The following is a 25392-nucleotide window of genomic DNA, read 5'->3' as shown; positions in this document are numbered from 1 at the left end:
GGCCACTTGAGATATTGGTCTGTTCTGATATAGAGACCTAGATATTGCTGTATTTGTTTCTTATTTTGTGAGGCACCTAAATCGGGGCTGAGGATTCCACTAGGCCACAGGTATCTAGCTCAAATGTCATTTTTCAGAGTAGAATAAATTGCACTTTGTGGGGGAATAAACAGCCAGTGTGTCCCCACAATGCAAAATGTCCAGGCTAACAATCAGATGAAATTTATTCCAAGTGAGGGATTCAGATAATGAGAGAGAGAGAGAGAGAATTACATTATACAACAACCACATGAGAGGCGTTCAAGGGCACAGCAATGCAGGGATAATGAGGCAATGGACTGGCAATACGGGCTGAGCTGCAAGGCACTGACACAGACAGGACTCAAACCCTGCTCTGAGCTCTCGGCCTGAAAACGATTTCCTGCAGCCAGGTCAGGAGAGTTGGAATATATAAAACTTACAGCTGTAGTGCCCCTAGCAGTTCCCACTGATCACCAAATACTGCCCCACTTTGGGTAGATTGAGACAAAAACCTGACAAGCATTTACACTTCACAGGGTAAACAAATTGAGTTGTTCTCAGCAGCGCACTTTCAGACTGCAGACCACTAGTGAGACAAGATTTCAATCATCCTTATCAGCCAGCCAGAGCTCTGCCATTGCCCTGCCCTTGCCCATGTCCCTGTATTAACATTTCACTCACCAAAGTGTCACCACATCCCCATCCTGCCTGGAAAAAAAAAAATCTCTGTATGGTGAAAAATCAGTCTCAGTCTATCACAGAGCTCTACCTCAGTAGAACTAGAGTCCCCATTATTCTCCTGACAGAGGATTCCAGGGGAACATCACTACTCTCCTCCCAGACCCTCTGGGACCTTAGATGCCACGTCTCAGGCATGGATGTTACTGCTTCACTCGAATTTTAGTCACTTATTTTCTGGTTGTTTCATATTGCACCTGGATCTCTCACATCCTGGGTTTTGAAGCTGCAGGAACTGGTCCCAGCCATTTCTCTCCTGTAAGAAAAGCCAACAAAAATTAAATCCTGATACTGGGGGTGGGTTGCAGGGTAAGGCTGCCCTTCCTCCTCATGGAATGGGTAATTGTGCTGAAATAGGAACATAATTAATGGGATGCAGAGCTTTTCACATCTAGGCTACTGGACTCTGCTACCTGAGATGTACTGCCCAGCACCAAAGATAAGCTTGAATGTTAAGATCTGGAGGTTAAGGATGGGCTATGGAGCCTGTCATCAAGCCTGGCATCCCTTAGCCAATTTCCTCACAGTGCTAGGTCAAAAAGGGATCATGAACTCATTTCCCATGAATGACACGCCACTCCCCAAACACTGCCAAATCTGAGGTTGAAATTCAGTTTCCCTTTTTCTGGCTCATCCAACAGTGGGTAATGCTGTTTTTTTTTTTTACAGTCACCACAACCTATGCCAGTTCTCTTAATTAAAATCCAAGTTATTTTAGAACAAAAAAGAAAAAGAAATCACAAAACTATAAGCTAAGCAGAATACACATCCAGCTGGACTGTCTGCTATGGAAATGGAACTAGAACCCCTCTCATTTTAGGATTAATGAAGTCCTGGTAGTAGTAGGCCTCCATTGTAATCCTGAATTTGTTCTCTTTCTCCTTGCTAAAATCCATAAACAAGTTTTAGGCTGATTTCCCTTTACTAGGGTAAGTCTAGGATTGAGGTATATTCTTCTGTCAGATTTGAAATGATTTGGACAGGTGGTTCCTCAGCTATTACACCCAACAAATACAGGGTCTCACCTGAGCTCAATTTTTTTTGCCACTTTATACCAAAAATAAACTTTACTTGACTTAGCTAGTTGCAATTTCCTGTCCAGCACCTACAACTAGTTTTCAAAATTCCACCTTAATCACTACAGTAATGTGAGAATGGCACCTCAGAGATGCCGACAGTCTTAAAACAGGACATCAGGTGACTGGGAAGGCTTCCATTTTTTTATTTTTATTTTTTTTTTAAAAAGGCTGGATCTTTAGCTGGGGATTTAGTCCATAGTGTGTAGCTGCACCATTCCCCAGCTGAGCATCTGGTCATCAGTCTCCAGACATTCTGCCAGCAGAGGCAGAGCTCAACATGTAACCTCATCACTGGGGAGGGGGCTGGCATGGGGAAAAGGAATATTGCCACCAAAGCGGAGTTAATCAGACAAGCATACCTTCTTTTACAGTGGGAACTAAGGAGGATGTTACACAACTTCTACTAATGTTAAACATTGTAAAATTAGCTGATCTGATTGATTTGCAACCAAGAGTTTTAGAAGACCTTATCAAGGCGCTCTTTGGTCCACTGATGTAAATTTTTAAGAACCCTAGGAAAACTAGAAAGGGACAGAAGTGGAAGAAAGCCACTGTCAGGCCAATCCTTAAAAAGGGTAAATAGGATGATTTGGATAATTAAGGGCTAGTCAGTCTAACAAAGCCCAGGCAAAAATAATGGAGAGTCCGGTCAAACAAATTTTATATAATTCTTTGAAAAGATTTCAAGTCTGGTAGATAAAGGTAACTCTGTGGAGATGTGGATTTAAGTAAGACATTTGAATTAATACCACCTGATATTCTGATTCAAACATGAGTGCTACTCAAAATCAATATGGCTCAATGGGTTAAAAGCTGGGTAACTGACAGGTTTCAACATGTAGCTACTAACTGAGACTTAAGTACTTGGGGTGCCTTCACTGGGATCCTTCAGGGATCAGTTCTTGGTATAATGATATTCACTATTTTTATCAATGATCTGGAAGAAAATGTAAAATAATTGATAACATGCAGATGATACAAAGATATAGCTCTCCCTTCCCCTGGCCCAAGAGGGAAGGAGATTCTGATTCTTTGGGTATGTCTACACTGCAATTAGACACCCATGGCTGACCTGTGCCACCTGACTAGGGCTCAGGCTGCAGGGCTGTTTAATTGTGGTGCAGACATTCGGGCTTAGGCTACAGCCCGAGGTCTGGAACCTCCCCCTTTGCAGGTTCCTAGAGCCTGGGCTCCAGTCTGAGCCTGAGTGTCTACACTGTAATTAAACAGCCCCTTAGCCTGAGCCAGCTGGCACATGCCAGCCATGGGTTTTTAATTGCAGTGTAGACATACCCCCAGAGTGTTAATTTGTCTGTCACATTACACATCCCATTAGAGCAGATGGATAATTACCAGGGAGAGAAAACAGAGGGAAACGTTACTAGAAACACTCACCTATAACATTGCCCAGGAGCTCTAAACGATCAGAGCCAAAGAAGAGGTGAGATTCACCATTAACATGGGCCACAACTGCTGGCATTCCAAATGCCTAATGCCCCCATGGAGACAAAACAGGGACAATCACAAAGAGACGAATAAGCACAAGACCAGTTCTAAGAAAAACTTCTACAAAGAACTGTATCACCTTTCCTCCTCCCTCGCGCTCTCACTTTCTTTTTCCCTTTCCCTTCCTTTCTTCTTTCTCTATCTCAAATCTGGGTCCCATGCACCAAGCCTGGATTCTGCAAAACTCTTATGGCCCTGTCATCCCATGGGACTGAGAGAAAAGGAATCAGAATCAAACCACGGCTTCAGGCATGGTAGCGGAGAGCAGTGACCCCAGGCACTAGCTCTGGTCTCTGGCATGCCAGTCCCTTGACACCTCCCTTCGAATGGGCCAGGAATCAGACCTGGGTTTCCCAAAAGATAGTTTCCTGCACTAATACTGAGGGTATTGAGCTGGCTTGCAAGATGTGTGTTTAAAATACAAAAAAAGGTCTGAGAGCAATGGGATCCTTGTGTATTCTGATCTACCCTTTCATCCTGCCTTGACCCACAATATCACTGTTGGGAAAGGAACACACACATCTAATCCCATGTGGCAATGGGAGCTTCTCACCCCATATTTCAGTGCCTCCTCTGTTGTCGCCTTCAGGCGATTCTTCACCTCAGGGGTCGAGGTCATTGCCAGTAGCTTCTGGGCCAGCGCTGAGGGTAACCCAGCCTCCCCTGCAGCCTGAGAAGGCAGACAGACAGAAAATAGGAACAGCTATTGTTTTCATGATAGTTACATAATAAATTACATGCAGCTTCATTGCTTGAAGATCTGTTGTCACACAATTATTCCGCCTACAACATTTCTCTGGCAGGACGTCTGGCCTACTTTCTCCCATTGCCTGGTTACATCACCTATTCCGAGTGACTTTTGATATGAAGATGAAGGGATATCACCTCCCAGGCTCAAAATATGCAGCTCTTGTTAGGTGGGCTTTCAATTAGCTAGCCAAAGTGCGAAAGGGAGTTTATGCTTAGTTCAAGTTAAGTACTTTCAACATATGAACTAAGACAGATGAAGTGCTGTAGTGGAAAAGAAGATGAAGATGAGTATTAATGTATTAAAAGTGTCTAAACAGTATTGGAAGGAACCTGCCAAACACAGCAAGAGAGGAAGGAGGAGTGACACTGCATGACAGAGACCAAACTCAGTAAGCCTAACTGGAAGTTGATGGGTGATCTTCAGAACTGGAATGCTGGTACAGAAGGTCAACGCATGTTCTACTTCATTGGAGACAAAAAGAGGATCCTCATCCCTTGTTCTAGCAGTGAACTTCTCAAACTTCAAATCTACCATGGTGTGATGCCAACAATCAAAATGTGAGACACAGGGCCCAAAAGTGGGACAACCCATATCTTACTGTGTCACAACATAATGTACAGATTGTTAAGATCTTTACTATAAAATCTCCGTGTCAATGAAAGAACCTCATTTTAAAAAAAAAGAAAAAACTTGAACAAATTCTCTCACATATAACCATAAAGTCCACAAAATGGACCATCAGCAGGGTTGAACCTGGATATTCAGGCCTTGTCTATACAAATAAGCTGCACCAGTTGAATGTAAATTGGTTTGCAACGCCCTGCTCTGGGGACACTTATTTCATTCTGAGGGTCGCTTATTTCTGTTTAGCTTAAACCTGTTCCCATCAATTAATGCTAACCTGAAAAAAACTGCTCCCAAACCACAATAAGCGTCTAGACAGGGGTTTGCTCCAATTTAGCTACTTTATTTTAAATTCACACCTTATATTAAACTGGTGCAACTTTCTCACATAGTTAAAGTCTCAGTTCAACAGCATACAGCTTTACTGCTTGAGCTACAGGAGTAACTGCTAACTACTATGTGGACCAGCCACTAAGAGTGGCCTTGACACATCTTTTCCCAGTGGATTTACATTTGCTAGGAAGAAGTAGACTATTGGAGAGCTGATGTTCTGAGTTCTAGCTCTGGTCTAAGAGGGAAAAGAGACAGGACAAGCCACAGCACATATACCTAGAATATTTATTCTGAAAGGTAGTGTGACTGTGTGGCTAAGGGCTGGTCTACACTGCCAAGTTTTTTCACCAAAAGGCAGCTTTTGGCGATGAAACAGCAGAGATGTACATACTACAAAGCCACTTTTCGAGACAAACCTCCTCACTTGCAGCGTTTTAATAAAACCACCCAGACAAGAGTGATAAGGCTTTTTATCGCCAAAGTGCCAGCGTGAACATATTGCTTGCTTTTATCGCTGTAATTGGCCTCCGGAGGTGTCCCACAATGCCTGAAGTAACCGCTCTGCTCATTGTTTTGAGCTCAGTAGCCCTGCGGGCATGCACCCCTCCCCTTTCAAAGCTCCGTTCTGACAGTCAGCACGCTGTGCTGCTCTGCTCCAGGGAAACAAAGAGCAAATCATTAACATGGAAGGCTCCTGCTGTCTCCCACACTAAACACAGAGGCAGGCAGGGTTGGGTGTGTGTGTGTCTGTCCCAGAGCCAGGGAGGGAGGGAGGCAGGGGCTGATGTTGGGTTTTCCCCAGGACTGATTGTTTCTGGTGGCTGTCTGAATTTACGAGACAGCATGAGGAGACACACACACTCTCCCCCGCTACCCTCCACACTTCAGTTGAAAAGTGACTAGCAATCTATTAGGATGCCCGTGGAACAATGGGATTGAGAAACCTGCATCATGTGAGGCACTGCAAACCCTTCCCAAAGCACCCAGCCAGTTGCACAGTGGGATAGCTACCCACAATGCACTGCTCTCTTGTAATAGTAATAGCAAGAGCTGCTAGTTTGGATGCACTCCAGCGACACAAGGAGCAGAGAGTGTGGACATGCAACAGCGGTTTAATTAAAGCGCTTTAATAAAAGTGGCATAACTTTTGGTAAAAAAAACTTAGCAGTGTAGACATAGCTTAAGACTTTTAGAGACCTGGATTCTCACGCTAACACTGCCTAAAATAATCTTCTGCAACCTCTCTGCTTTGAGATATACTGATGAAAAGTGCTATATAAGAGTAGTAGTAAAAATAGTGTTTGTAAAATTAAGGTGGGAGCTAATACTTGGCCACCATCTAGGGCTAGAATATGAGATCCTAGTTTGGGATCAAATTGGAACTGTGGCCTTGATTTGGCCTCAAACACAAACCCCAAAACTAATCCTGGTTCAGATCTGAACACTGTCTTCTGCCTATCTCTGCATTATAGCCAGAGATCTAACAAACAGAAGAGGCAGGATGCAGAGAGTGGAACTGAGGAAAAGAAGAATTGACACTATTTCAAAGCAACTTCAAAGAAAGGCATACCAAGAAATTGGGGTTTGAGAATGGAGCCCAGCTACACCACCACCACTGCCCCCTCCACAATCTGCCTTCTGAATCAAATTTTAACTCAAGTTAAAAGCCTTTTGTAGAAGCAAACCCACTCCCTTCCCTGAGCTCCCTCTTGAACACTGCTCCTGGCTTTATTACTGTTTATTAATTATATTTTAAATTGTGTATCCACTGCCTATTCTGGGGCATCCTGCTAGGGAAGGCACCAGTACCTAAATATCCACCCTAGGCCTGGCAATAAAATGCACCAAAGTTACTTGGGAAATTACCCCCACATTTCCACAGACTTAGGGGATTGGAGTCACTGACATGGGAGTCACATTTTCCCTAAGGGAATTTTCTGATAACTCCAAATGATCCCTTAAAAAATCCACAGCCAGTGAAAATTATTTAAGTTGTCTCCATAGACGGTAACCCTAAGGCCCACATCCAATAAATCACAACAAATGAATGTAGAAGCAGTATTGACAGGGAGAAACTTACTGCCAATATACTCTCTGGTTGGGTGATATCTTCATCCTGGTGAGAGGAGGAGGAGTAAATCAAATGGTTAAATGTTTATGAACAAGATGCTGAATCTACAAAGAGAATTTCTCACAGTGACCCTGTCTTCCTGCAGGGATGGAGTCAGAAAAACTCAGCTGAGGACAGGGATCCTACTGGAGAATTTCCCACAGGAAAGAAGAAAAGATCCCATTCACCCAAACTGGAACTGGATTATGTGGACTCTTGAAATGTAGTGCTTTCCTTGGATTGAACCCTGAACCACAGATTTCAACCCTCCTGCTGACACTACATGGTTGTGGGTAGAGGAGGGTCAGGAAGATGGGGAAAGGAGCTGGATTGGGGATATGTAGAAGTACTCACCCGGGACCAGATGCGCATCCAGAGCTCTCTGGACATGGGTTCCAGGAACTGTGGCTGTGTCATATCCACAGCTGTGATAAAGCGCATGGCAGAAAGGCTCCCTGGGTTTGATGTGAAAGACAGAAAGACACATTGAGGAGGCATAGGAACAGCATCAACCAATGAAGTCTGCCACTGCCCTGGGAATGTCCCCAAGGAGCAAAAAGGTCATTAATGAAACTCTTGCCAATGTTCATAAGAAGCCTACTTCTCTATGGGATTTCCTTGGGACTGTCCCAAGGAGTTAGCTACTCAAGTCTGCAGCAGGTTCTGAACAGGGAGAGGGTGCTCTAGGAAAGGGATGTAGTTGGGATTCATCTATGGGAATAGTTTGCTGAACACAGTCTGCACTGGTCTCAGATGGAGAGTGGACTCAAAGTTTGTTATGGCCAAAAACATCATGGGCCAAACTTTCAAGAGTTGCTTCTAGTTCTGGGACCTCCAAATTGGAAGTCCAACTAGAGACAAATAGGACCTGATATTCAGAGGTGCTCAACATCCTCAATTCCACTGATTTTAACCAGAATTGTGGGTACTCAGCTTCTCTGCACGTTAGGCACTAGCTCACTAATGTATGAACTGCACATGGCAGATTTCAAGTTAAGTGCTAAGAAGTAGCAGTATTAATATCTTGAGCACTAGTTATATTCATGGATGTACAGTGGTACCAATCCTTGGGGTCTTAACCCTCTCTATTAGAGCAGGTCAAACTATTCATTGCCAGTAATACTTGTTTTGAATTCAGCCCCATTTCTGTTGAGTGACTCATTCAAAAGTCTATCCTGATTCCCACTGATCTATTCATTATTTCTAAATAATCAATAAACTTGATGAAGAATTTTCAGCCTATAGAGGGTTGTTGTAAACCGTTCACTTCAGTCAGTTGCAATTTGTTTCTGGTTGCGTGTGGTTGGTCACCTAAGTCACATGGAATTGGTTCTGCACTCTGCTTTGATGATGGAAACTTTTTTAAAGCAGTAGTATAATAAATAACCAGGGTGAATAAAAAAAAAAATCAATGTTTTTTTTTTTTTTTTAAAAAGTTATTAAATCAGATTTTTTTGATAAAATGCTTTTTGAGGAAAAAACCAATCTAAAGACTGTTTTAATTAAGAAACAATATAACTCAAAGATATCTCATCATGGAATAGGAATTATAAATTCTAATTCTATAGTATGAGACAATATATTCATGTAATGTTTAAGAAAAGGTTTGTAAATGAGTTCCATAGTTCATGGATTAGGGACTCAATCTCATGGGGTTCCAGGGGCTTCTGTATAGATTATTTAGGTTAATCTTTCTATCTACCCACTGGGACTCAGTGCTCAGTCTAGATGATACCATCAGAGATGCTGAATTTTACAGTTCTCAAACTGTGGATTTGTGTCTCCAGAGATGTTAACAGCAAAAATGTTTTTAAATAAATAAAATATAGAGGGGAGAAATAACAGACCTCAACCCTACTGTCCCTCTGCAAATTTGTGTACACAGAGTCAATCCCTTACCTGTCTCTAAAAGTGCAAAGTTTAAAAAAGTTCAATGAACAGAAGATTGTTGGGGGCAGAATAGATCTGGACAAGGAGAAGAAGCTTGGAGATAAATGTCAGAAGGGAGGGACAGGCAGTAGAAACAAAAAAGTGAAACTGTTTGAGCGGCATATTCCAGAAGTCTTGAGGTCTTTCTGAGTGTAGCCTTCATTGATTTGAGATCTACCATACCATTCTCTCACTAGAAGGGAAAACCTATAATGGCAGCAGGCCGTAAAAGAGACCCAGTTTGGGAATATTGTAATGAAGTTCCTCTACCTGTGGGTAAGACCGGCATGCGTGCAAAATGCAAACAGTGCAACAAAGAAATACAGGGCCTGGTTGCCAAATGAAACAACATCATGAGAAGTGTTCCTTCTCAGGAGGAAGCTGCTTTGAAGATGATGAAAGGAACATGTCTGAACATGCAGGATCTTCAGGTTGGTAAACTTTTTTATTTCATACTTCTTTCTTAAGGACTGCCTGTCTTCCTTCTGGCCTATTCTTAAATTATCATGTTTGAACAAAAAATAAATATAGTTGTTACTCTATGGTACTATCATTTTAGATGCAGTTGTGATAAAAAATAAATAGCTGAAATAGGCAGATCTTCCTTTTACCATTTCACCTTTAAAGTAGTACTGAGTGTCAGTGAATGCAATGGAGTAATACTAAATGAGCAGTATGGTAATAATAATTAAATAAGTGCATTGACTCATTTTGTTTAAGAAAATCCATCCTCAACATGCAGGATTCTGAAGACTATCCACCTTCAAGATCACCATCATTTTCTATAGTTTCAGAGTTATCTGGCAATGATAGTGTTTCAGTCACATCATGTATGTCACATAGCCACAGTATATCACCTGTAGCAAAAAGAAAAAAAATCATCCAGAAACAACCATAGATAAGTTTGTGATAAGAACCAGCAGTTTACAAAAAGTGGTAATTGATGAAAAAAATTGCCCTGTTTGTTTATGCAACAAACTCTCCTTTCCGTGTGATTGAGAACCCACACTTCAATAACATGGTTCAGTCATTAAGACCAGGATAGAGTCCACCCAACAGACCAGATGTTGCAGGCAAATTGCTGGATAAAGTGTATGAAAGAGAAATTGTTAGCAGTGTGCAAAAGGTGTAGAGGGTAAAATTGTTAACCTGAGTCTTGATGGGTGGAGCAATGTCCACAATGATCCTGTTATATGTGCTTGTGTGACAACAGAAGAAGGGAATGTCTTCCTTACAGAAACAATAGATACATCAGGAAATGCACACACAGCAGAATACTTACAAGTAGCAGCAGTAAAAGCTATAACAAACTGTGGAAAAAAAAATTCAAATGTTTACTACACAGCTTGGTCACAGACAATGCTGCAAATGTATCCAAGATGAGAAGAAATTATTTAGAAGAGAGTCACAAGCTAATAACATATGGTTGCAGTGTTCATCTGATGCACCTCCTAGCCAAAGACTTCAGTGTTCCAGAAATAAAGGCTAATGTTGTTGAAATTGCAAAATACTTCCGTAACAGCCACTTTGCAGCAGCTGCTCTGAAAAAAAACTGGAAGGAACAAAGCTAACTCTCCCACAAGACGTGCGATGGAACTCAGTAGTGGACTGTTTTGAGCACTATATCAAGAACTGGCCTAATTTGATGACAGTTTGTGAACAAAATTGTGAAAAAATAGATGGCACTGTCACAGCCAAAGTTCTCAACATGGGGCTTAAGAGAAATGTTGACCACATGCTGAATATCCTGAAGCCTATTTCTACAGCCATGAACAAAATGCAGGGAAATAGCTGTTTTATTGCTGATGCTGTAGAAATTGGAACGGAACAGAGTGAGATCTTAAAAAGAGAAATATGTGAGGACAGAGTTACAATACAGTCCAGGAGAGCTGGCTGTATTTTAAAGAATCTTTATTGAGGTTACAGGGACAAACCATCCCAAAGTGTAGAAAGAATAGTAAATATGGCAGGCGACCAGCTTGGCTTAACAGTGAAATCCTTGCTGATCTTGAACACAAAAAAGAAGCTTACAAGAAGTGGAAGATTGGACAAATGACCAGGGAAGAGTACAAAAATATTGCTCGGGGATGCAGGAGTGAAACCAGGAAGGCCAAATCACACTTGGAGTTGCAGCTAGCAAGAGATGTTAAGAGTAACAAGAAGGGTTTCTTCAGGTATGTTAGCAACAAGAAGAAAGTCAAGGAAAGTGTGGGCCCCTTACTGAATGAGGGAGGCAACCTAGTGACAGAGGATGTGGAAAAAGCTAATGTACTCAATGCTTTTTTTGCCTCTGTCTTCACGAACAAGGTCAGCTCCCAGACTACTGCACTGGGCAGCACAGCATGGGGAGGAGGTGACCAGCCCTCTGTGAAGAAAGAAGTGGTTCGGGACTATTTAGAAAAGCTGGACGAGCACAAGTCCATGGGGCCAGATGTGCTGCATCCGAGAGTGCTAAAGGAGTTGGCGGATGTGATTGCAGAGCCATTGGCCATTATCTTTGAAAACTCATGGCGATCGGGCGAAGTCCCGGACGACTGGAAAAAGGCTAATGTAGTGCCCATCTTTAAAAAAGGGAAGAAGGAGGATCCTGGGAACTACAGGCCAGTCAGCCTCACCTCAGTCCCTGGAAAAATCATGGAGCAGGTCCTCAAGGAATCAATTCTGAAGCACTTAGAGGAGAAGAAAGTGATCAGGAACAGTCAGCATGGATTCACCAAGGGCAGTCATGCCCGATTAATCCAATTGCCTTCTATGACGAGATAACTGGCTCTGTGGATGAGGGGAAAGCGGTGGACGTGTTGTTCCTTGACTTTAGCAAAGCTTTTGACACGGTCTCCCACAGTATTCTTGCCAGCAAGTTAAAGAAGTATGGGCTGGATGAATGGACTATAAGGTGGATAGAAAGCTGGCTAGATTGTCGGGCTCAACGGGTAGTGATCAATGGCTCCATGTCTAGTTGGCAGCCGGTATCAAGTGGAGTGCCCCAAGGGTCGGTCCTGGGGCCGGTTTTGTTCAATAGCTTCATAAATGATCTGGAGGATGGTGTGGATTGCACCCTCAGCAAGTTTGCAGATGACACTAAACTGGGAGGAGAGGTAGATACGCTGGAGGGTAGGGATAGGATACAGAGGGACCTAGACAAATTAGAGGATTGGGCCAAAAGAAATGTGATAAGGTTCAGCAAGGACAAGTGCAGAGTCCTGCACTTAGGACAGAAGAACTCCATGCACCGCTACAGACTAGGGACCGAATAGCTCGGCAGCAGTTCTGCAGAAAAGGACCTAGGGGTTACAGTGGACGAGAAGCTGGATATGAGTCAACAGTGTGCCCTTGTTGCCAAGAAGGCCAATGGCATTTTGGGACGTACATGTAGGGGTACTGCCAGCAGATCGAGGGACGTGATCGTTCCCCTCTATTTAACATTGGTGAGGCCTCATCTGGAGTACTGTGTCCAGTTTTGGGCCCCACACTACAAGAAGGATGTGGAAAAATTGGAAAACGTCCAGCGGAGGGCAACAAAAATGAGTAGGGGACTGGAACACATGAGTTATGAGGAGAGGCTGAGGGAACTGGGATTGTTTAGTCTGCAGAAGAGAAGAATGAGGGGGGATTTGATAGCTGCTTTCAGCTACCTGAAAGGGGGTTCCAAAGAGGATGGATCTAGACTGTTCTCAGTGGTAGCTGATGACAGAACAAGGAGTAATGGTCTCAAGTTGCAGTGGGGGAGGTTTAGGTTGGATATTAGGAAAAACTTTTTCACTAGGAGGGTGGTGAAACACTGGAATGCGTTACTTAGGGAGGTGGTGGAATCTCCTTCCTTAGATATTTTTAAGGTCAGGCTTGACAAAGCCCTGGCTGGGATGATTTAGTTGGGGATTGGTCCTGCTTTGAGCAGGGGTTGGACTAGATGACCTCCTGAGGTCCCTTCCAACCCTGATATTCTATCATTACAAGCATTAAAAAACAAATGGGACAAGCACTATCCCCAGCTCATTTTCTTGCAAATATTCTCAATACTCGGTACCAGGGTCAAACCTTAACTGCTGAAGAAGAGGAGTTGGCTATGACATGGCCATCCAGCAATCATCCCTCCAGAATGCCAACTATAATAAACTTCAGAGCTAAGGGTGAAACCATTCAAGAAATATATGTTTGCTGATGATATTTTAAAGAAAGTCACACCAGTGAGCTGGTAGAAGTCACTTAAGCACTTGGATTCAGAGACTGTTGAAGTGATAATCTCATTTTTAACAGCAGTAGCTTCTTCTGCCGGTGTAGAAAGAATATTTTCTTACTTTGGACTAATTCATTCCAAACTGAGAAATCATTTGGGACCTGAAAAAGCAGGAAAGCTTGTTTTTCTTTTACAGATTATGAACAAACAGGAAAATGAAGGTGAAGACGACTGAGTTAGCTGCAGAAGCCAATATTTTAAGTTTCTCACGTTGACCTGGCTGACAGTTGATTTAATTTTTGTTTTTTTAAAATATTTCATTTAACTATTTTAGTTAAAAACCATTTTAAGAAAAACAAACCTGATTTTAAAAATCTTGAATGTTTAACTAAATTAAAAAATTCATATGTTTGTTTTGTTAAAATATTATATGTGTGCTGTTGAAGAAAAAACCCAGAACACATAACATTGTTGTTTTAGTTAAACAAAACAATTTAAATGCCTGTCTGGTGATGTTCTTCTCCTAATACAGTATGGCAAGAAAATCCTCCAAATATTAATGATTAACCGTTGAATTGGAGATATTTATGATGTCATTGGGAGGTGAAGTGCTTCAATTATCTTTGGTAAATGAAATAACCAAACAATCATTCATTTTCTGATATAGCTGTAAAACTAATCTGAAAAGTTTTCAAAATAAATCACTTAAAAAATGTATAGTGTGTACCTTCTAAAAATGAAACCTACATCTATCTGAGTTGCGAAGAATATGTATTTAGGTTATAACAACCAACAAGAATGCACTTTTTAATCATGATTTCTACATAATCGAGCCTTCCTGACTAGTGATTTAAATCAAATTCACCCTGTAAATAACAAAGAACACACTTTCCTGTATGAATTTTTGACCAAATAATTTTTGTGCTAATATTTTAGATTTTCAGCATTTGTGAATAGTGTCATGAATTTCTGGCAGTCATCTGAACAGTCAAAAGTAACATGACCCTGTGAATAGGACTGATCTGAACTTAGTGCTTTTATTTGCAAAACTATTTGCTATTTTTAAGCACAGATCTGTGCCTCATGTAATTCAGTGATGAAAAAAATATTACAGTGTCAGAGCTTGTGGGCTTGCCTCCTACCCTGAGCTGTTCCCCCTCCCAGCTCTGCCAAAGCACCTTAGTCACAATCTGCAGAAACTCTTATGCTATCCCACTCTCAGCCCTTTCCCGAGTAGGAATTTCCACTCATGCGAAGCTATGCACTGACTTCATACAAATCACAAATGGGGGAAGAAGAAGAGAACATTTAATCTCATTTTCCCCCCTTCAATGTCATGTAAGATTTGGACCCAGAGCTCCTTAAGGTGAAAGGTCAACTCACTGACCAAGCAGCCTCCTCTACTTACCTTTTCTGATAACACTTCCAAAGAAATCCTTGGGGAGCTGCAGTGGGACCTGGTAATATTTTGCCATCCTCTCTATATCCTTCTTCATGTATTCCCCACGTTTGGGCACCATCGCTGGGGGCTGGTTGCCTTACAGAAAAGGTGAAATTACAAAATGAAGATTCCAGTTATAATGAGGTAAGCCAGGTCTACACACAAGTTTAAACTAGTCTAATGAAAAGTGTAATTTTATATTGATTTAGTAAAACAGTTGCAACTTTGTGTGAGTACACTCTTATATGAGTTTAAACCTGGCTTACTTCAGTTTCACTTGCATCAGTAAATTTGCAGGTGCTAAACTGACATAACCAGTTTTAAACCAATAAGAATGTCCACAAAGGAGTTTGCACCAGCTAAATCAGTTTTTAAAAGATAAATAAACTTTTGGGTACAGTAAAGTGCTGTTCATCATAAAGCACTTTATTAAGGAGGGTGAGGATCATTATCCCTATTTTAAAAGTGAGAAACTGAGGCACAGCAAGATGAAGTGCTTTGCGATTTCAGGCAAATCGAATCTCCAACAGAGCCAGAAACAGAACTCATGACAGAGCCCTCCCACTGGCATAATTCAATCTAACGAGCAGCAGTAGCTATGTCCACATAGCTTTTGCTGGTGAAACTTTTGTCAGTTGGGGGGGGGGGGGGGAGAGAGAGAATGTTTCCTGACCAACAAAAATGCTAGTGTAGACAAAGCCTTAGACCTCCGAGTAGAATGGAAGGGCTTCAGCAATGCCTGGTTAATGACAGCAGGGAGTCTCAGTGGTCTGTGATATTCCCCATAGAATCCATTTTGGGGTCTGTGGTGAGCTCCCTCACAGCAGTGCCCTGCCAGAGCCCGAGTGCAAGATGGAATCTCCACTCTCATAGCCACACTCTGAAGGAGGTTCCAGATGTTCCCTGTTGAGGGTCAGGAGCAGTCGAACACCTACCAGTCTCCTTCATTATGCCTCCAAGGAAAGCAGGACGAAAACACAACTCAATGCTCCAGTTGTGCCGGTACCGGCAAAGCACCTGCAATGGGACAAATAATAATGGATAAACAACATCTAAGACCTGCAGTGAGGCCCAGGGGCTCAGTCTCTGACAGAAGCCAGGATCTGGGCACTGAAATACATCTAGCAGATAAAGCCTGATCTGTCTGAGACCATTAGAAATCAACCCTGGGATCAGCAAGGCACTTCAGATCTTCATGCCAGTGATACTGTGGGGAAGGTTTGTAAATTCCTACGGAGGGACCAGGGATTAAAATATCAAGCAGCCCTAAACCCCTGTGAAATGCACTCCAATGATAGCCATGGAGATAAATGCACGACTGCACCCAGGTTTCTCTCTGGAGCAGGAAGAAGAAATGACACACCAGATTCATTTCTCTCTTTTAAATCAGGATAACAGCAGCATCTCCCCTTTCTTTAAGCACTTCGTGAGTATAAGTTAGATCTATTTCCTCTGGGCCTGTCTCACAGAACAACTCTGTTTATTGCTGCTCTAATCTATTTAATCCAGGACCAGATGATGATATAGATGCTACAGGACCCAGCTATGGAGTCATGTGATAAAATGAGAATCTCAATTTTCATTTTAAAGAGTGTGTCATGTGATGCCCCAGGTGTGTCACTGGCAGTGGAGACTGAACCCACTATCTATTGCTTGAGACATAACTATTAGCCTCAGATTGCCTTAATTTTGCCTTGATTTTAATGTCATTTTCACGGTAGCAACATACTTGCCACCCAAAGCATCATTAAAAAAAACCCCCAAAACAAACATCCTGAGATTTTGGAAACACCACCATTGGGCTTGAGAAATCCCTGAAAAACCAGAGGTTAGGCAGGTATGACGTCAATGTGTGTATCCCTAAAGTCACCCTTGTAAGTCTTGTACAAATAGAGTGGGTTGAAATTTCTCATTCTAAACATTGACAAACAAAGGTCATTTTAAAAAAAATGAAAGTTACTGCAATTTGTTTTGTTGCAATTTTCAATTTTTGACAAAAGTGAGAATTTTTTGGCTTTGTTGTTAAAATTTGTTTCCTTGCCCCTTTCTCCTTTCTTTTCCTCCTCTTTTCATTAGCCAAAATGGAAACAGGAAATAGTTGAGAGAAATGGGGGAAACCGCAAACTAAAAAGTTTCTTTACAACATTTTCAACCAACCAAAAATAAAACAAAAACAACAAAGACAACCCCTCCCAAAACCTGGTTCCTCTTCCAAATGTGTGGAATGAAAATTATTGCAAATTAAAAACATTAGCAGCATTTTCCAGCTAGCTTTAGGCATAAGGCGCAGTAGGCTCCTCATGCTCCTGAAACGGTTTTGCTTTCACTGAGTTTCCACGGGGCACAATTTAGTCCAAAGGCCCTGTGTAATTAAGATTAAGATCAGGCTCATAACCTGTGCTCCAGTAATAACTGTAGAACATTAATCTTCTCTGAAGTATAATGAGTAACTTTCTCCCGTGAACAGTCAGCACTCCTCGCTGGCTTTTATCCAGTTGTACTAACTTCGGTTGTTCCAGGCAAGGCAACGCAGTCAGCGTGAAGAAAAGGAGGACTTGTGGCACGTTAGAGACTAACCAATGTATTTGAGCATAAGCTTCCGTGAGCTACAGCTCACTTCACAAACACACCTCTGTAAAAGAAAACAAGAGCTGGAATCCTGTAGGAAACCAACTAAGCCAGAGCTGGCCAACAGACCAGCTGTAAGTACACACAGAGGGGAGCTGTGACCTTGCAAACTATTCTTACTACACACACACTTCTGCTGGAGAGAAGCGCAGGGGTGGGGGAGAAATGATCTCCCTTTTCTCCAGCACGGTCCGGACCAGGCCTGCTGCCAGCCAGGGAAAATTCCGCAATGACACGGAGGGGAAGCACCTTGGGGCTCGGAGACTCAGGAAACACCGGGGATTTCCTAGGACTTCCACAGGCCTAAAGTCTAGTCTTCCCCGCCCCCGCTGCCCTCGTCCCTCTCCCCCTGCGGTTCTCGGTCTGTCTGTCCCCGCCTCACCTCGAACCCGAGCCAGGAATACGGAGACACCACGTCGTAGAAGATTTCCACCACTTTCTTGCTGCCGCCAAAGCCTCCCCCTGCTGCCGCCGCCATTGCCCCGCTCCCCGGGGGCGCCGCTCGGCCCCACAGCCGCGGCTCGGGCGGCTGCGATCCCTCCGGCCCGCTCGCTCCAGCCCCGTGGCGGCCTCTGGCCGGGGGCGCTTATTGAGCCGCGACCACACGGCGTGACACTCACCCCGCCGCGCGGCGGCAGGGCGCTGCTGACCCCTGCTGGCCGCTCTCCCCGGGCCCTGAAGCGGTTCCCTTTGCCGCCGGCCGTGCGCGCCTCCGCGCAGAGACCTGGTACCAGGGCTGCTGGGGCCTTCTACTCGCCCGTGGTCCCGGGCAGGGCTCGCCACTGGTTTTGAAGTGGGGGCCACTTTGGCAAAAACCCCTTCAATGTGAGAGACACACGGGGTGGGGCCGAGGGGTTCGGAGTGCGGGAGGGCAGAGGGTGGGGTGCCGGCAGTGGTTTCCCCAGGAATTGAAATGGGGGGGGGGTGTCAGGACGGATGAGGGGTGAGGCTGTGAGGGTGAAGGTGGGCGGGTGGTATGGCACCATAGTAAAAACTGAAAAATGTTTCATGACCATTTTATGAGATTTAACATAAAATTAAAGTTGGCTACTCAAGCCTTCTAAGAAGCACTGCGTCTACATCCTTCTTGGTTTCCTGTTACAATTTTGTACAACTGTGTTAATGAACTTCTTGAATGCATTGCATTCATCTTTGGTGGCGTCTCGTGTGTCCAATACTTCCATTCCTTCAACTGATATGCTCATTAGTTCATTCACATGATCAGGCAGAAGGCGACTTCTTTCAGAACACAAAATTCTGTTCAATGATGAAAAAGAAAGCTCAGCTGTAGCTGTTGTGACTGGGAGTAGCAAGAGATGAACTCCTGCTTCTTTCATCCCAGGACACGGAACACAAAGATCAGGTCGAGCCACTAGTTGAAGTCAAATCTTCATTCATTCGTCCCATGATATTCCACTCTATGCTCAAATTCTCTATTCTGTCCTGATCACATGGCAGTCCCATTGCTGGTAGTGCCTCGCTCCACTCAACTGTCAGTGTTTTATAGGACAGGCATCTGTAAAAGCTACACAGAGGTTGAGTAGAATCTAGAAATCCCTGTTGTAGATTTTTAAGAATCAAGTCTGTGTACTTTTTCAGTTGTCTTAACAAAAACTTCTTGTCTTCTTCACTTAAGGATTGAATATAAATGCCTTCATTAGTCAACTTCTGGACTGAAGTCTTTGCTTCTTCCAGTACTTTTTCAATGGATAGCTCTCTGATTGATCCAAATGTAGCTTCTACCCCTGACATCAAGATAAAAGACACAATGACTTAATACTTGATGCCCATTTATATCGGTGCATTCATTAGCCATGTATGCAAATTTTTTGAATGTGGTGAGAGAGTTTCTTCACTTTTTCAACTATTAAGTCTTTTGCACCACATGCTTCTAGCCAGTCAGTTGAGTTTCTGCAGAAAGATAGTGAGCTTTCTGCACGTTGATGCACTCCAGAGGCCTGGTGTTTTGCAGCCTTTTCACGTAGTTTGTCAGCATTGGCTTTGCTAATAGGTTTGACAAACCAAGCTCCTCCACTTTTACCAGTTATAGCATTGGGAAGCTTTCCTTCTTCGCAAGCTTTCTTGCAAAAGGTGTACCAGTAGCCATCTTTTGTAACGTCAATAAATGGGAACACTTTGACCAACAAACATCGGGAAATGCCTTTAGGTTTTGGAGACACTGTTTCTTCAATAGGTAGCTGTATTTGTGCTTCGGGCTGGTCGGCTGTAGATACACCACTTGAACCTTCAGTTGACATGTTGATATATTCTTGGTTCTTGATGTGTTCTTCACCTTGGTTAGTTTTTGAGGCCTTTGAGTGGAAAAACTGTTGTATTGTTTTTTGTCTTTTCATTTTCACTGTGACCTACAACATACAAAAGAGATATGAATAAAGTCAGTGTTTTGTTAGGATAATGCAAATTTAACATAAGGATAATGCAAGTTACACCAAAACACATAACAGGTCTAGATTTCTAAAAAATATATATTTTTTTTAAAAAAAATGTATTTAATTTAAATTGACTTTTGAAAAGTAAGCCATCATGGGATAAGAGGGAAGTCCTCTCGTGAAGTGAGCCTGACTTCTGCCTCTCTTGTACAAATTCGAAAAGACAGAATGAAAGTCTTTAAAAGAAAGACAATGAAGTCACAGCAAATACAATTGTTTCACTAATTTCAGATATCAGATAGACTTGTCTCAAATGACTCACTCACTAATTCATTGTTTTCATAGCTAGTCTATTGAATTAATTATTCTTTCACAAAAGTAAGAGCTATTTGGTATAATATCAGTCCAATTAGATCTGAGCATAATGCTTAGCTTTCAAACAGAAAGAGGAGAAAATGTGTGTATAAGGAAGCTAACACATTGGATGCATTTGTAACAGAAGATGGCCTTTCATATTCTCTTTAAACAATCCCGTTTATTGCTATTTCCTATTTACATAGCACGGACAGCAGCCTCGGTGCTATACAATGCACAAAAATAAAGATCGTCCCAGTTTCACCTGGTTACCCAATAAAAGGAAAAGAAAAGGGGATTAGGCCCTGTACCATGTAGCTGAGCTGGACACTGAGCAGACAAAGCAAGGCATGAAGCAGATGTCAAGCAGCTCCATGGAAGCTGCTGAATCCAAATCTTACACAGTTCTTACTGTTTCCTTGTGCTTCCCTTGTGTGCATCTGTTTACTCTTATTTTATACTGAGACTATAAACTTCTCGGAGCAGGGACTGTCTTTTTGCTGTGTTCTGTATAGTGCCTGCTGCAATGGACTATGACTGGGGTCAGTAGGTGATACTGCAGTGTAAATAATAAATAATATGGCTGGCAATGATTAAAAAAATTAATCACAATTAATCATGCAATTAAAAATATTAATCGCACTGTTAAACCATAATAAAATACCATTAATTTAAATATATGTTGATGTTTTGTACATTTTCAAGTATATTTATTTCAGTTACAACACAATACAAAGTGGACAGTGCTCACTTTATATTTATTTTTATTACAAATATTTACACTGTAAAAAAGAAACAAAAGAAATAATATTTTTCAATTCACCATATACAAGTACTGTAGTACAATCTCTTTATCATGGAAGTTTTCACTGTAACAGTGTACTTTCACTACATCTGCTCATCATGCTGCTCTAGTGATCATTGAGCAGAAGTAAGAACTGGAGTCTGATCAGTTCTATCCTTAAACAGTGGAGTGGGAGAGTCAAATCATATAAAACTATTTTAAACAAAGGCTTCACTGTTGCAACCCCTTTTAACTTCTTCCTTGATTTGGCATCACTACCCCGTGTAGTAAGTGAGGTTCAAGGCTCAGTTGGTGCATGGTAAGTACAGTTTTGCTGCCATTTAGTCATACAATAGTTGTTTAGCACTGATTTTAATACTAAGCCAAAACTGATCAGATTGGAAACGCATGTCTGTCTATACCAATATCGTTTGCTTCTGAGGTCTTTTCCCTCAATTCACCAGTAGGTGGCAGGTGAGACCTCTTTCTGACCCTGGAATGCATCAAGTACTGCTGTAGTCCTTGTAAATAAACTTCAAACTTCTTCTTTAATGAGCATAGGAAAAGTACATTTGTCCGTAAGAGTCTTACCCTTCTCTTTTTCTTTCAGTCAGACACATCTTGTTTCCCTGTTTCTTCACTAACTTGTCCCATTTCAACTACCAAAAATTCTCCTTCTGTCTTCTCCCCATGTTCAACAAATTTTTTTATACAACTCAGTTAAACTAAATGACATTGAACAGACAAAAGAAATCATAAACACCCAAAAAACAGTAACAGCAACAAAGACCTTTGTGAGCATATTGTGAGATCCTTGTTGCAAGCTGCATTCAATACGTCTAAAGTGTCAGTGACAACTGTCTCCTCATCGATCAAGTTTTCTGATCTGCTACTCAGCTGTCTGATTTCCAGAATCCAAACATGCAGTAGCAAAGATAAAGTCATCACGGTTTCATAAAACTAATACATTGTAGAGGAAGCTATTGAAATATATGTGAGCAGAAAGAAATACCAGTAATAGAATCTGCCTGAAATTTGCATCATCCTAAATACAGCTGGCTCTTTTATAATCATCTGAAAATATCCCTAATTTTGTCATCAGCTGTAGTGCTGGACTAATATACAAAGATGGAAGGTGAGTGCATGTGCCAACCAAATACCAGCAGATTTGCACTGTAGTTAGCCCTGTTCTCTTATGCAATTTCTCCTAGAAATTGTGGAACAGAATTCAGGAGTTTGGTGACTGTGAATTGAAACACGTCTGCTGTGTTTCCTATCCTTGCTCTGATCATTTTAGTGATTGAGTTAATCATGGGGATTATGGGGAATGGATTGATCACATCTGTGATTTGCAGTGACTGGTTGAAAAGCAGAAAAACTGACCTTCTGTGATATGATTCTGGCAAGTCTGGGCATCTCCAGAACTTTTTTCCAGTTCTTAATTATGGTGGAAAGCGTCACCTACCTATACTCTCCAGAGAACTGTAATCTTGCATTTTAAACTCTCTGTCTCTGGTTTGCCACCTGGCTGGTGTCTTCTGTTGAGTGAAGATCACCGCTTTCTTCCACTCCTCTTCCTCTGGCTGAAGCAGAGAATAAAAAGCTCATGAGCTCCCTATTTGTGTCCTCAGGCACTTCTGTCCCATTAGTGTGTATGAATTGTTCACTTTGGGACTCAAATATGACTTTCTCACTAATCTCCAGCAAACCAGAGAATTGAGCATACCACACCTCTATGTAATTATTTTGCATTTACTGGAACCATTCATTCCCTTCCTCATATTTATGGTTTCAGCCACCTTGTTAATCACCGCTCTGTGGAGACACACCAGACAGATGCAAAGAGAAATTACCAATTTCCAGGACCCCCCCAGAACCAGGCTCATGTTGGTTCCATTAAGGCTCTGATCTTCTTCACGGTCTTCTACTTTTCATATTGGGTTGCACTGATCTCGTCAGTCATTTACTATTTTCTCTGTCTATGAATAATCCTGGTTCAATATATCGGTAATGGCATCTTATCGTTCTGGACACTCTGTTATCTTGATTTTGCTTAATCCAAAACTGAAACAGGGATCAATAGGGATTCTGAATCTCACAAAATGCCATCTGAAAGAAGAGACTTCATAACTCCCTGCTACTAAGAGGAGAGATTGGGAAATGGAAGGACAAAGCTCTTCCCACAGTTTTTGATATTTCCTTTCCTCCCATCCTAATATTCTATCCCCTTTTCTCCTCTTCATTCAAAGTTTTGCCTCTTCTCAGAACTCAGAAGGAGAGTTTTTTCCATTCTCTTCCCAGGTATGTATTAATTAGCTCCTCCTGAAAGTCAGAGCCAAATGGCTGTAATTGCACACAAGAGTGTCAGGGACCCGGAGAGGAAGGCAGCGTTAACAAGCTGTAAGGAGGCCATGAGCTAGCACATGTAATCTGAGCAAAGCTTTGAAAGAGATTCACTGTAATTAAGCTTTTGAAGACCCTGGCAACGACCCAAAGACATTTGATGACATGCTCTGGATAGTAAATGTTACTATCCACTGCCTAATAAAACCAGGAGTGACTTAGAGGCTTTACCCTTCTTATTGAACTGGGCATCAATTGCTACTTTTGCCCCAAGACTTTTGATAAAAACAAAAATCAGGTTTCATATGAAATGAATTGTAGACTTTAATTAATTGGAGTTCATATATTAATCAATGGACCAGTCCTCCACCACTTTAGAATCAGTTTTACTTCTGCTATAGTTTTAGAATCAGCAGGGTGAAAGTTACATCTAAAACAGTTGTTAGAAAGGAAAAATTCACACAAGAGAAACTAGTAACAACATGGATCAAGCAGAATGGATGCTGACTAAATTATTAGATAGATAGACCACATGAAGTATTAGCCAACCTGGAGGGATGGGAATTGGATAGAAGGGATAGATTACTGTCCAAAGTAGCCTTTGGGCATTAATTTTGCCTTATGAGGAAAGATCAAGTCAAGAAATGCAGAGGAACAAGACCCACTCAGTCCAACCTACATCCATCCCCTTTCTGGCCACTTTCCATCAGCACCCATAGATACTGTAGAGATAATCCAGGCGGATATTTATTAAGAGATGCATAGCATAAACCCATATCAAGTATCAAACCCCCGATATGCTTCTGTGCATCACTAAATAGCCTGCAGAAGTGGTATATCAACCACATGAGATTCCATACGAAGAAAAAACTAGCACTTAATAAGCATAGGCTAATTAAGGCTACATATAGAACTTTGAGTTATGCTTATAATGAATTTTAGTGTGTGCCGTGTATCAATACGTAATTTTTGTTATGGAGTTCTTATTTTCCAGAATATTCATTCCATTAAAGGGGTTAATTGTAGCCAATAATCTTAACCCATATGCAATCAATGTATGATGAATAGATTTAATTGATAGGTATAATTATAGGCATATGGAAGAGTGTAGTATAGGAGTCTAAGGCTGTTCAGCATTTATGAGCGATAAGTCTGTGCTAGATATATAAGATAGTAATGGAAGGTGTTAGAGGGTTTTCCCTTCACCCTTCCCCTGGTTCTTGTCACGCAGGCAGAAAGCAGAAGACCAGAAGTCCGAAGTGCAGACAATGCGAGGTTTATTGGAGTTAATGCCAAGTAAACATTGCTCTGCGCACCACCAGAGTCTGTTTCCTAGTGTTCCGTTTCCTGCTCTGACATCACAGAGCATTTTACTCCGTATCCTTCTTCCCAGCTCTGATGCCGCGGAGCCTTTACCCCGTACCCCCTTCCCAGCTCTGACGCCACAGAACCTTGCCTGTGTCCCCAGTCTCATTTCCCATTTCCAATTCCCTCTTCTCCCTTCTTTGCAGGCCCAAATATACCTGCAATGCATGCCTACAGTCCCTTACAACTTACGGTCATGTTCCAGTGTACAAATACTGCTGTTAACAGTCTTGGAACTTTTCACAGGAGAAAAGACATTCCAGACCTAATGTACTCTACGAAAAGGAAAACTAAGGCACACTGCTATTTTGCTTTCACAGCTGAATGCCGATTCCTATACTATGAACAACATTAATATCTACATTGTCCTACTACTAAATGGGTTCCAAACATTTTCCAGCGCTTGTATGGATAAAGCAACTATATGCTTTAGCTCTTGGCAAGATCACATGAGACATACAGGAACAATGCTGCAAAACCAGATCCAATCCACTATTGTTCTAACCAAGTTTTACCTTGAATGTGTAAAGCGAGTCAATCTTTTTACTAAACGTGACTTTGATAAACCATTTCTGATATGGCTTCTAACCCAATACTAGCTGTGGTAAGACTTAATAACCAAGGGAGGTATTGGGATGCAGTCAGCGATGTTTTTACCATCCTTTCCTGCGTCAATTTTTGCGTTGGGATGTGTGTGACATTATTGACACAAACTGTGACCGTATGTTGCAACCACTGGTATATATGTGCAGCAAATACTGTATAATGGTTATCATATGAGGTGTCTATGAAAAGATTATGGTTTGCTGGTTATGATTATGC

At 42.0% G+C, this 25392-nt stretch overlaps 2 protein-coding genes across 2 annotated transcripts in view; one reads left to right on the top strand and one right to left on the bottom strand.

Moving 5' to 3' along the window:
* The window catches only part of LOC141984620 (cystatin-B-like), a 99227-nt gene that overhangs the window by 29574 nt on the left and 44261 nt on the right, over window positions 1–25392 (top strand). The gene's annotated exons all lie outside the window — the stretch shown is intronic.
* Window positions 200–17904, bottom strand: LOC142000744 (glutathione S-transferase kappa 1-like). Its single transcript, XM_074975265.1, has 8 exons — window positions 17717–17904; window positions 15642–15723; window positions 14674–14802; window positions 7517–7617; window positions 7133–7168; window positions 3898–4014; window positions 3234–3327; window positions 200–1015 (listed from the first exon to the last, which is right to left on the bottom strand). Exons 1-8 carry the CDS (start codon window positions 17810–17812, stop codon window positions 966–968), a joined length of 705 nt encoding a protein of 234 aa, XP_074831366.1. The 5' UTR covers window positions 17813–17904; the 3' UTR covers window positions 200–965.

The sequence above is a fragment of the Natator depressus genome, chromosome 1, assembly GCF_965152275.1.
Source record: "Natator depressus isolate rNatDep1 chromosome 1, rNatDep2.hap1, whole genome shotgun sequence".
Taxonomy (NCBI): domain Eukaryota; kingdom Metazoa; phylum Chordata; order Testudines; family Cheloniidae; genus Natator; species Natator depressus.
Note: the sequence above shows the minus strand (reverse complement) of the source record. Positions and strands in the feature narration are given on the sequence as shown.

What these genes read in the sequence shown, in the direction of transcription:
- LOC142000744 (XM_074975265.1), bottom strand. Translation starts at nt 17,812, where the DNA reads ATGGCGGCGGCAGCAGGGGGAGGCTTTGGCGGCAGCAAGAAAGTGGTG. An exon ending in TGGAAGTGTTATCAGAAAAG is followed by an intron (nt 7,618 to 14,673) that starts GTAAGTAGAGGA and finishes CATCAAACCCAG; the next exon opens with GGAGCCTTTCTGCCATGCGC. An exon ending in GCTCCTGGGCAATGTTATAG is followed by an intron (nt 1,016 to 3,233) that starts GTGAGTGTTTCT and finishes CTTTTCTTACAG; the next exon opens with GAGAGAAATGGCTGGGACCA.